Here is a 12,444-nt window from a genome sequence, read left to right on the forward strand (position 1 = left end):
TGACATATTTTAAAATGATGTATTAAACAATGTATTAATAGATCAGGAGTGTGAATAAAATAATTACTGGCAAAGCTTTGAGGGTGGTTTCATGAGAAAATAAATACTTTTCTAAGTTATCCCCTTAAGGGTCATTCAGCTAAATTCTTTCCCTGGGGTTCATTTTCAAATATATTTTTCAGAGACTTTAGAGTTTATTTTATGTTGCATTTGCATGTTATAATATGTTTGTGAAATAAACTACTGATGATATTAGAATAGCACTCTGTTCCCTGTGAAATCCTCTGAGAGCCACGTTTCTGTGATAAATGCAAAATTAAGGATTAAATTGAAACAGAACCCTATTTAGTGTAATGTGTTGCTGTACACCATGGACCAGAAGCTTACTGGGCAGTGTGATTTCCTTCAATAGACTGATTAATTTTATTGTTTGGACTCCAGACTGATCATTTCTTCATTTTATTCATAAGCCATACGTTGCCCCAAATGAAAGGGTTCTGAATTTGCAAACAGGAGTCTGGCAAGTACACCTTGCCTGTTGATTGAAAAACATCCATAAACAGCTGTTTGGATTCTTCAAGAGTAAATGCAAGAAAACGACAGGAAACAAAACAAACAAACGAACCAAAAAAATGTTTTTCAGAGATACTGGAGGTGAACTCATATGAGATAATTTTTAAATGAAACAGGTGGACGTCCCCCCATTTGTAATGGAAGGTGGTAATCACTGCACACTGTGACTTTCAGAGCCGAGCGTTCCATCTCTCTCCTTGTGATTTTTACTTCATTAACCTGGGGGATGATTGGCAGATCAGACCACTCCTCTTGCAGGTCCAGTACATTTTCAGTGTTAGGTTATGTGCAGTAGATTTACCACAGGATGCTGGACCAGTCTGTGTCACTGGAAGTATTTAGGGGGAAGTATAACGACATGTTCCGAGCGGATGATAAACCAGGCCTCAGCACTTGCTGAAATAATGTGCTCAGGAAGAACAGAACAAAATTACTGAATATGGATAATTATATTGGAGCTATTATAAGAGTTGTTATATGTAAGAATTATTTTGGAAAGTTGTCCAATTTTGTTGAGAGAAAGTCTGTGTCAAAACCAGAAACCCCCAATGAGAGGCATTAAGTGCATTTTGTATGTGTGTGTGTGTGTGTGTGTGTGTGTGTGTGTGTGCGCGTGTGCGTGCGTGTGCGTGCGTGCATGCGTGTGTGTGTGTATGTGAGTGTGTATCTGGTTGTTGGTTGATCAGATAGACTTCAATGGTGCTGCTTCTCTCATGTAGCCATGGCCTGTCCTATCATTGTAATGCTCTCAGCACATCCACCTGGATAAATATTTTTCAGTATATAAATGGCGCTGATTACTGTAAAACTGTACTTGCGTCAATGTTTCCAAATGTCTAAAGCTCTAGTACACAAAGTGTGGAGTTTCTTTTTTTTCTTCTGAAAGGCAGCATACCATGTTTCCCATAACGAATCATGCATTCCAGCACATGTAATGCCTTAACATTGTTAAGACTGCAATGTACAGTGCATTCAAGTACAGAAGAAGTAACCTAATTAGGAGCTTCAAGGCACGGGAGAGTGGCCTTGCCAAAAGGACCAGCAAGAGAAATGGTCCCATCCCTGCGGTTTAACCGAGGGACATGTATGGTATTTACCCCCATCAGATTGTTGTTCACATTGGTCAGTTTCATCAACCAATCAGAGCTTGCAGCATGGCAGCAAAGATTATTTCCAGCTAGGAAAGACTATTCCTACTCAGCAAGGACTATTCCCAGTTAACTAAGTCCAGTCCTACTCAGACTGAGGCTACACATGACAGTCACAAAGCAGAGTTTAACAGGCTCATGAGTGCACTGTGGAATGTATGTGTGAATGTGCGTGTGAATGTGCGTGTGCGTGTGTGTGCGTGTGTGTTTATGTGTGTGTGTGTGTGCAGCAGATCAAAATCAGGCCGAAGTAAAACAGAGACAGGCCCTGAATACCAACAAACTTCTTGATCGTAAACAATATTCATCTGTCAGTCAGTTGATGGTACACACAAACATCATAATAATGTTGATGATAATACTCATCTGTCAGAGTTGTAATTGGAACAGGAGGTTAGCAGCACAGTCTCTTGTTTTTGATTGGGCTCCTAATTATAAGGGAGAAGCAATGTGTCAGGCGTGTTTCTCTCAGCGACTGACGAGGCTGTGACAGGTCTGTTCAAAACCTAGAGATGAGCCGAGAGCAATCTGTCCACTTCCACTGTGTATCTGGTGTGTGTGTGCGTGTATGTGTGTTTGCATTTTTCACTTGCATGTGTGAGTGTGTGTGTGTCTGGTGTGTGTGTGCGTGTATGTGTGTTTGCATTTTTCACTTGCATGTGTGAGTGTGTGTGTGTCTGGTGTGTGTGTGTGTGTGTGTGTGTGTGTTTGTATGTGTGTGTGTGTGTCTGTGCGTGTCCTCACGCTTGAGCAAGAGTGTGTGTGTGTGAGCTTGCTTGTGTTTGTATGTGTGTATGTGTGTGCCTGTGTGTTAAAAGAGTTGTTATATCTAAGAATTATTTTGAAAAATTGTTCCAATTGTTTTGACAGTGGAAAGTCAGTGTCAAAACCAGAAGCCCTCAAAGAGAGACAGTGAGTGCATGTGTGCGAGTGTATGTGCGTGTGTGAATGTGTATTTGGTTGTTGCTTCATCAGACAGACTGCAGTGATGCTGCTCCACTCAGACAGCCATACCGTGTCCTGGCATTGTAATGCCCTCAGCATACCCACCTGGATAGATACAGGTCAACACGCACACAGTGCTGGGTATTGATCTGACAGTGGCCGGGATTAGAGAGGCGAGATTAAGAATGTTAATCTGAGCCTGGAATGTGCCGGAGAGAGGACTGCGCCCCTAAACTGTGCTCTGACTGGCAGAGGCTCTCAGACTGTGTGCGTGGCAGCTGCTAAACCTACTGGGACAGTTGGGGCAACTGGCCATGAGGGATGGCGTGTCCCCCGACAGAGCACCGAAGTGCTCGCAGTGTAGCACTCCCCGAAAATAAATTCAATTACCGCAAGAAACATTGAAACCATCTGAAGTGTGCGCCTGTAAGAAACGCAGAATTAATAGGCTCGCTGGCTTTTACAGCGCTCGAAGATTTAATTTGCTTTTTTATTTTTACAATGTCATGCCCTCTCTGCAGTTTTAGCAATCTGCCAGTGTCATGTTGGCTGGGAGTTTGGTTGAAATAAAATTGGACATAATCACCCACAACGCCATCTGTCACCAGAAAGGAAGTGAAAATTTGGAAGGGCATAGCTGTGTTTTAGATTTAACTTGATTTACCGCGTTATTGTCAATGCCCTTAATTATGGAGTGTTCAGTGAATGCGTCCCCTCACAAACTCTATCATCTGGAAGTGAAAGGCAGTTTCACAAGTAAAAGGCATTGACTTGATAACATACAACTGATGAAAATGCAAGCACTTACGTATAAAATGTATGTATAGAATTATTATCAACGTCATTGCTGCGTTTGTATCATTTTATTTACTTATTTATGTGGCAAATTCTCCTTAGATTCCATTGCTTTTCCTGTTGAGTAAATGTAAGTAAATGTGAAGAATTTCCCGGTGAATTTGTGAGTGGATATCTGATGCTTTCCTGTCTGAGTCTGTTTGGAGGCAGAACGCTCACAACTTTGTTCTGCACTCCGGGAAATGTGTAACGGCAGAGCAGGGGCGCCATGGCAGTGTTAATTCTCTGCAAGTCTGCGCCGCAATGTTGTGACCAGATCTGGCCAGGGACTAAAGCCTCGCTGAATACTGGACCATTGTGGCAGTTTACAGACCTTAGATAAACTGTGGCGGTGTTGTATAATTGGTTATTCAGTCCTGACCCCTGCTTGGCGCTCCGCGCCAGGAACTCCACACCCTGCTGCCAAGGGGAGTCAATGCAGAGCCTGTTTTGGGGCGGGGCTGGGCGGGGCCAGGCCGGAGCCAGGGCCTTTCCTGTGGGCCCTCTCCATCCCAGCTGGGGCTGGAGCAGGGACAGAGGCGCTTTTGTTGTACAGAGGGGGCCTGGCTCCCTCCTCCTCCCTCTCTTCCTCTCTCCCTCTTCCCCCCCCCCCCCCAACTCTTTCACATCTCTCATTTTTTTTTTTCCCCCAACAAAGCATCTCTCTGCTTCACGTATATATGAGATAATAGGTGAATGGGGTTGTTTTCTACCAGCCAGTGAGCATGTATGTGAGTGAGGACCAGAGCAGCGAGAGAGATTACATTGTTGGTGAAGTTGTAACAAGCGGCGAGTGACTTTTTATCTCCCAGGTCCCGGGGCTAAAATTAGCCCGCACGTGGATTCAGGCCCCCGACCCCGCCGGCCAGATTTCACCAGCCAGCTGGACCTACGTGATCGGCCATCATGATTGGCCACCCTAATTGCGCGTTATTCAATTGCTCGGAGGGATGCTTTATGAAACGATGAATATTTTGTTTCATTGGGTGTTTCCTCTGGATTGATGGCTGGTGGGGACAGCCCCTCTTATTATTGGTGCTGACGTGGTGATTCTCGGACCGGATTTCAACACCTGATTAATATTGCTTTTTTAAACATGTGAGTGAAGTGATGTAGCCCTTGTTTATCAGTCACAGGGTTCAAAGAGGGGTTTTTTGTTCTCTCAAATTTAGGCACCATTTTTAATTTCTCTTTGTCTGATAACAGAGTCACAGTTCTTTCATGTCAGAAATGCCCATGGACAGTAATAGGGGGTGTTTTAGCTTCCCGATGTGAATTGGTGCAATTTCACCTTCTATCCTCGGTTCCCTTGGGGGGGAGAGGCGTAAATTATAAATTCTCTGAGTGGGGGGGGGGGATTACAAATTCTGTGAGTGGATGTCAGTGGGGTGGGGGTAGATTATAAATACTCTGAGTGAGGGTGGTAGATTATAAATGCTGTGAATGAGGGAGGGGGGACAGATTACAAGTACTCTGAGTGAAGAGGGGTATATTATAAATACTCTGAATGACAGGGGGTGGGGGGGGGCTGTGAGGTGGGGGAGATTAAATGGTCTTGTGTTGGGGGGGTTAGGGGACCAATTATCAATGCTCTTTTTTTGTGTTCCACCCCCATGTCCCTTATGAAAGGATGGCGCTGTCAGACCCGCGCGCCAAAAGCAGACACGGGTTCATTGATACTGTGCTCTCCTGACTGGAGTTCATACTCAAAGGACAAGGTACCAACCCAGGGCCAAAATCGTTCTGAGAGATCCCTCTGTCCTCTCCTTTTCACTTTCTAAATGCAGTCAGTGGCGCACTGGAGGTGCGGGAGAGGAGGTTACGGGTGGGGGTAGTCATGCATGCAGAAATGCATGGTGATTTATGTGATACAGAGCAAGCACCTCCTGCACAAGTCACGTCACCCTAAAGCAAGGAGACATAAAAAACCGTGAGTGATCCAGTTCCCGTGGAGAATGCCAAGCTTGTCTGCCAAGCTTGGGCTACAGAGAATCAGAGATCCTTGTCTTTCTGCATGCGCTGTGGAGAACTAGAGATCTATTCTCACTGTGTGTGCTGTGAAGAGCTGGAGACTTATTCTTACGGTGTGTACTTGTGAAGGAAAGATCTGTTGTCACTGTGTGCTGTTGAAGGTTGGAGTCCGTTTCTCACTGTGTGTGCTGTTGAGAGTTAGAGATCCATTTCTCACCATGGGGTACGTGTAGAGATGGGTGGGGCTCTTCACAGAAAGGCAGAGGAACTCGGCAGTAGGCTCTGCCTTTGCAAATGGCTGTATCGGAGGTCACATCGGAGGCAGGTTTGCCATCTGCCAGGTGGACCAGCTGGAGATGGATCTCAAAGCCAAGGCTCAGGAGAGAACTGGAGCAGGCCTGATTACCCCTTACAATCCTCAGCAGAACTTTGATTCATTCCTCTGACATTGCCAGCAAAACTGTTTGTGGCTATTATAACCTGTAGAAGTCTAATCCCAATTAAACTAATATTATTTTTTAATGGCAATTAATTGAAACTGATTTAAATTCCAACTGGTGTGACAGTGGTTGGAGAATTGTACAGTAGTGGCATGTGGAGTGAGAGGTTATTGATTTGATAATTAAAAGGTGTTTAGTTATAGCATTATACTGGATGCTATGATGACGTAAATGCACGTACTTAAAAATAGCTGAGGATAGCACCAAAAAGTTGTCAAGACTTAGGACTTAGTTTTTCTTTTTTCTACAGAACCACAGTTTGGTAGGTTCAGTCATCAATAATTGATTTTCATTGAAAAAAATAACACTTCCATATATTAGATCTTGATTGATTACAACATTTATTTCCATTGGGGTTGTTTTATGTGCATCTGAATGCAAAATGACAGGGAAAGATTTCCCTCTGTACATATTTAGGAAAACATTAACCCATGGTATGGCTGTTCTCAGTGGAAAAATACACAGTAAAAACAAAACAGAAGCAATAAAACATACCTTTAAAATCTTTATATTAGTATATTAGATATTAATTTCCATTTGTACTGTTCAGACTTACACTTACATTTGGTATGTAGTTAATTTCAACACCCCTGCTGATCCTGCTTTTAATTAAACTTCATGTCCACTTGTGGCCCATTGGAAGTTCCAGTATGTTTGACTTGAAATTGTTCTATTCACTTCCTTGGACGTCCAGTCTGTAAATAATGATTCTACTTCAGTGAACACCACTCTGATTTATTGCGGTCCACTGTGGACCACCTTCCAAAATTCCAAGAAGAGACCAGTCCCACAATTCCCCCATCATGTGAAACAATTCAGTCTGAATTCTGAGAATCTTGTACCACCAATCCCCCGTTCTGTGAACCTCAGACCACCATCCCAAAAATCAAGAACCTTAGGCCACCATTCTGCATTCTGAGAGCTTCAAAGCTTCATTCTGTGTTGAGAACTTTAAACGACAAATCTCCATTCTGAGACCCTTAGACCACCATTCTTCATTCTGATGTTTACAGAACGTGGGTGTGAATTCTGAGGACCACAGCACATTACTCTGTATTCTGAGAGTTTTAGACAACCACTCTCCCTTCTGAGAACCTTAGAAAAACCATCCCTCTTTCCTGAGATGATATAAAATCTGCAAGGCTTCCAAGGTAATGTAGGAGAGCGAGGAGAGGGGAGGAGAGGGAAAAAGGGGAGGAGAAAAAAATAAGAAGAAAAAACAAACATGAGACTAGGGAGGAGAGACAGGGATTGTTGTCAATTATAAATTGAAGAAGTAATAATTAAGAAAATAATACATTCTAAATAATGAATTCCTTATCATTTATTTATGAACTGATGTCGACTTTAAATCATTAGTTTCTCTAATTATCATGTGTAAGATCGCTAATGGTAATGGTGCACAGTATGTCATCATTCTCGCTGCCGTACAACTCAAAGCGGCGTGGACGGATAGGGCGGTCTGAACAAAATAAAAGTGAGAAAGGAGTGAGAGAGCCAGGGAGACACAGTGAGATGGACAGCGAAAGAGAGCGAGAGAGATAAAGGGAGCGGGGGAGCGGAGCGGACAAAGCCGGAAGAGTGCGAGAGAGACGAGAGAAGAGCGGGGGGGAGAGAGTGAGGAGAGTATCTGTGAATGCGTCCCGCGGTCAGGCGGAGCCGTACCCCCACCCCCCCCCCCCCACCCCCCTCCTCCCGCCTGTCTGTCATCTCTCAGCGGCGGTGATGTTTACTGCTTCTTCGCCACCCTTATTCGCTCTCTGAATTATCCAGTGCGAAATGGACGGGCCTTTCATCACCGCCGCTACTGTGCTGCCACGCACAGAAAAAAGCCCTTCTGTCGTTATTAATAGTTAAAGTGTCCTGGCTGTCAGCGGGGACAATGGCAGCCATGTTAATAAATAAAAATAATAACTATTCCTGTGTGCGCCCGAGAGACCCCAGGAGAACAGGGCGGCACCGCCATTTGTTGTTCCCTTTCACTTGTCAAAGCTCTTTGGCTTAAAAGCCTCTGTCATTGTTCAGTGTGTGTGTGTGGTGGGGTGGGGGGGGCTAATAGCACCTGTTGGAGAGATAGTGAGACAGCTGTCAGGAGAGAATGCAGGAGCACTGCTGGCTGTTGGTCAAACACTGTCTTCTCCAAAACAAAAGGTGAGAAATTCAAGTCGTTCTGATTTTTTTTTTTTTTGGGTGAAAAGAGTCGATTGTCTCCTTTTCCTCTGTCAGAGTATTCTGCGGTAACCTCCAGCCCACCCCTCTATCCATACAAACACACACACACACACATACACACATGCACACACACACACACACACACACACACACACACACACACGAAGGACTGGTGACAAGACAGGAGTCACAGGGTCAGACCTCACAGGAACTTCCTCTGGACTGGAGATCAGAGAGAAGTGCCTCACTAGAAAATCCATGCTATCAAGCTGTCCTTATATAGGACATGGATTTTTATCTGTATTGCTGTTCACATGATGCATATATAGAATTTTGGTGTGTGATTGACATCTCCTATGTGTATGTGTTTAGAAGGAGACATTGATAATGTCCCTTTCTCTTTCCTATTATATGGAGTTATTCTTCCCTCCCTGACAGCTGGGTCAATGGTCACATAGCTGGGGAGATGTATTGGTAACAGGGCACTGTACTGCATTTGGTAGGGGCTTTTGTTAATTCCACTGCATGAGTGTGGATGTGTGTGTCTGCATGATATGCAGACGTGCCTGCATGCCTGCATGCATGTAATCCACGTTCAGGATGGTTTTCAGTCATTGAGTGTCAGTACGTAGTCACCGCGTGTTGCTCTGGGTATTTTTCTTAACCAGGGTATCGATAAATAAATTAATCAATATAACAGTCAGGCAATGCTGTAACATGGAGATAGAGTATGACTTGTTTCACTGGACTATTAACTATGACAGTTAATGTTAATAACGACAATGATACCATTATTGACAGCAGCAATAATAATAATAATAATGTTGTTGTTATTATTACATATCCTTTGTGTATGGGAGAGGGTATGTGGATGTGTAGTACAGTATGGATGTGTGTTGCATAGTGTGGATGTGTAGTACAGTATGGATGTGTGTTGCATAGTGTGGATGTGTAGTACAGTATGGATGTGTGTGGCATAGTGTGGATGTGTAGTACAGTATGGATGTGTGTGGCATAGTGTGGATGTGTAGTACAGTATGGATGTGTGTGGTACATCTGCGGCTTTAGTGGCTCTTTGAAGGCTTAAGCTGTGTGATTTGAGCTGATCGTCAGGTCGTTAGCGTCTCTGAAATCCCTGTAATGTCTCTAACTGACAGTCCTAAACTCCCTCTTCGCCCAGCGAGAGAATCTCACAGAGGGATTGGGAGCAGCCCAGACAGTTGGCTTGTGAGCTCGATTCTGGAAATCCGAAGTGATATGCTAAGCTTTTTTTATCCGCTAATACTTGATACTGCTGCCGTAATGTTCTGCCACTCAATATGTAGCGAGTCTGTCTTCAGGACTGCTGGCGTCTGCGTGTGGGCTGACGAGAACTGTGACATGAACACGATTAAGATTCCAGAAAGTCGAGGTCCATCGAGGGAGAGGGGGAAAAATAATCCCGCAAAAAAAAGACAAAGTTTTTCACTTGTCGTCAGCAGTGGAACATGGTCAGGGTTGCGGCTGTAATTTGGGGCCGTCAGGAGGTTTCTGACAGGGTTAATCCCTGTTGCCGCTGCTGAGAAGCGCTCCTCGGCGCCCAAACAGATGGCTGGAGCCTGACGTTCTCCACACAGCCTTTCTGTGGGGGTTTGTGTCACTTTCCCTTCAGTTCTGTGGAAAGGCTGTCCTTGGCAGGTTAGCAATTAGAGAGAAAAACAGGAGCGCGTCTGTATTAGAAAAACACAGCGCTGGTGCATAATGTGTCCATTGTCATGGTGCATTAACAGGCTTTTTGTTTCATGGACGAAAGGGCTAATGATTTTCTAACAGCAGGTGAGGAGGCAGTCTTCTTCTCTAGCTCTTATCTGCCTGCTGATGGAGCCATTACAGAGAGGAGCGCGGAGGGGGGAGAGTCGGCTTTATTACTGCAAATGGACTTTAAATGAGTTTTATTGTGATGTAGTCCATGTTAATTTCTCCCCGTGTCTGCCCCTTCAGAAACCCCCAGCATTGAGAGGCTGCTGTCCAAGGACTGGAAGGACAAGCTGCTGGCCATGGGATCAGGGAGCTTTGGAGAAATCAAAGGTAATTTGGTTTTGTTTTGAGCCGTCCTTACAAGAATGTGCACATACATACGCACACTCCTGTTGCTCTCTCTGGGGTCTCATATACGGACAAAGCAACACATCCCAAAGGGGAATCGGAGAAGAGGTATCTACAGGCTGGTAACTCCATAAAACTCAAGAGAAACAAAAGGTTGATCCCTCCAGAACGCTCAAGGGAAATTGAGACTCTGATCTCACAGAAAAATTAACTCGAGACACCAAAACGCTGGTATCTCCAAGAAACTCAAGAGAAACCAAGGGGTTGATCTCAGCAGGAACCTCAAGTGAATCTGAGGCTCTGATCTCACCAAGAACCACATGAGAAATGAGCGTACTCCAGAGACCTCAAGAAGCTCATATTGTCAGGACGCTGAACAGACCCAGAGACACACATCTCACCAGGAGGTTCAGGACAACGTGACTGTTAATAATAGCTTCTGAAAGGCAGGAAAAGCAGTCGAAAATGTTACTTTTGATTTAAAACCAAGGCATTCATATGCATTATGGACACAATTTTGCACCATTAACAGGCAAGAAGCCTTTAATCAAAGAAACATGTTCTCCTTTTCTTCCCTTGAAAGAATGATCAATTGATCAAATCCTCCACACTGTCCCCTACTGAGCTGACATTTTACAGCATCCTGCCAGGCACAGAGGAGGTAAGCAGCTGGAGAGGACTGTCAGCACTGTCAGAGGGGTTTAATCATTGCCACACACGTGTGTGTGTGTGTGTGTGTGTGTGTGTGTGTGTGTGTGTGTGTGTGCGCACGCATGTGCGTGTGTGTGTGTAAGTGTTTAGTTCAAGAGCATTGTATTTTGAATACAAAGGAAGGCTAGGCCAATAACCACAGGCGGCCTCTCATTTGAGAGATTAATCACAGGCAAAACAAGATATCTGTCTGTCTTCAGAAATGATGGTTGTTACAGGGAAAGTAATGTTTTTAAAAGGTTCCGGAAAGCCTCGCTTAGCACGTAAACCCCCACAACTCTGGGACTGAGACAATGATGGAGGGACATGGACAGTTCAGTTCAGCACAGGCAGTGGTAGGGAGGGCAGGCAGTGTTGGAGCCAATGGAAACAGCACTGGTACGCAAGCAGACTTGTGTACGAGTTCTGTTCTGAGTGTAACGGCTGAAAACAGGAAGCGTAATGAAAATCAGAATGCCCTTGGCTCTGTTTTTTTCTTTCTCTTTTCTCCTCTGTTCTTTTCTGGTGTGTTGTTGCAATGGGGAGTTATCTGTTAAGCCTAGTCATTAATTAGTTTGGAGGGGTTCTTGACAAGTATTACATTGTTACAAATTGGTTAATTACTGTGGGATGTGGTGTGCGCCTGGTTATGTAACCTGCCTAAGGATGTTTGCAAGAGCAGGAAACCACTTATTGATTCATTGCTGAGGTTCCAGGAGCGGAGGTGAAAAACATCACCCATGATTGATGGAGTGTGTGTGTGTGTGTGTGTGTGTGTGTGTGTGTGTGTGTGTGTGTGTGTGTGTGTGTTTGTGTGTGTGTGTGTGTGTGTGTGTGTGTGTGTGTGTGTTCACATGTTTGAGGTCTGGAGCAGTACATGAGCGGTATTTACCCCACAAAAGGGATATTTACGAAGAGGAAAGGATATTTTCCTCCTGCTCCTCTGTGGGTTGATATTTTTGGGGTATTTTCCCTACATGAAGAATATTTGCCCGCCTCCCTGTGTGGGGTGGGGTTTGAGGGATATTTACGCGGAGACATGAGACACAGTGGGAAAAAAGCGCCAGGGCCTTCTCTCCACCACCTCACCATGAAAACCACCCCCTCCCTCCCCCTGCCAGCTCCACAATTGGCCAGTGTGAAAGCGCTGGCTTTGATCCCCTCCCCGGTCTCCCTGACTCTCCTGCACCCCCACCTGACAGCCTGGCTAGCGAGCTGTTTAAACAGCCGCTGGGGTCTTGGAGCTGCTGGGACAGTTACTTTTATTGTCCATTGTTAACAGTGAGGTGTGTGTGTGTGTGTGTGTGTGTGTTTGGGGGGGGGGGTGCACCGGGTGACCCTCGGGGGACAAATGGATCTCACTCTCACCTTCCTGTGAGGTCAGGGGTCAGGTCACTTGTGGTGACTCCGCCCCCCCCCCCTCCTTCTTCATGTGTTTTTGCTGTTAAGGAATGTAGCCCTGCTTTGGGGAGAAGCTGGAGGACAATGGAGAATTGTATTACTGAGACACAGGGGCTCACACACAC

At 45.0% G+C, this 12,444-nt stretch overlaps 1 protein-coding gene across 6 annotated transcripts in view; it reads left to right on the forward strand.

Moving 5' to 3' along the window:
- sox5 (SRY-box transcription factor 5) overlaps nucleotides 1–12,444 on the forward strand; it is a 173,828-nt gene that overhangs the window by 123,474 nt on the left and 37,910 nt on the right. For all 6 annotated transcript variants that reach the window (XM_036517684.1, XM_036517685.1, XM_036517681.1 and 3 more), the window contains one exon: nucleotides 10,124–10,210. In XM_036517684.1, coding sequence (XP_036373577.1) covers nucleotides 10,124–10,210 — 87 coding nt within the window. The remainder of the gene's footprint in view (nucleotides 1–10,123; nucleotides 10,211–12,444) is intronic.

This window comes from Megalops cyprinoides, chromosome 23, assembly GCF_013368585.1.
Source record: "Megalops cyprinoides isolate fMegCyp1 chromosome 23, fMegCyp1.pri, whole genome shotgun sequence".
NCBI lineage: Eukaryota > Metazoa > Chordata > Actinopteri > Elopiformes > Megalopidae > Megalops > Megalops cyprinoides.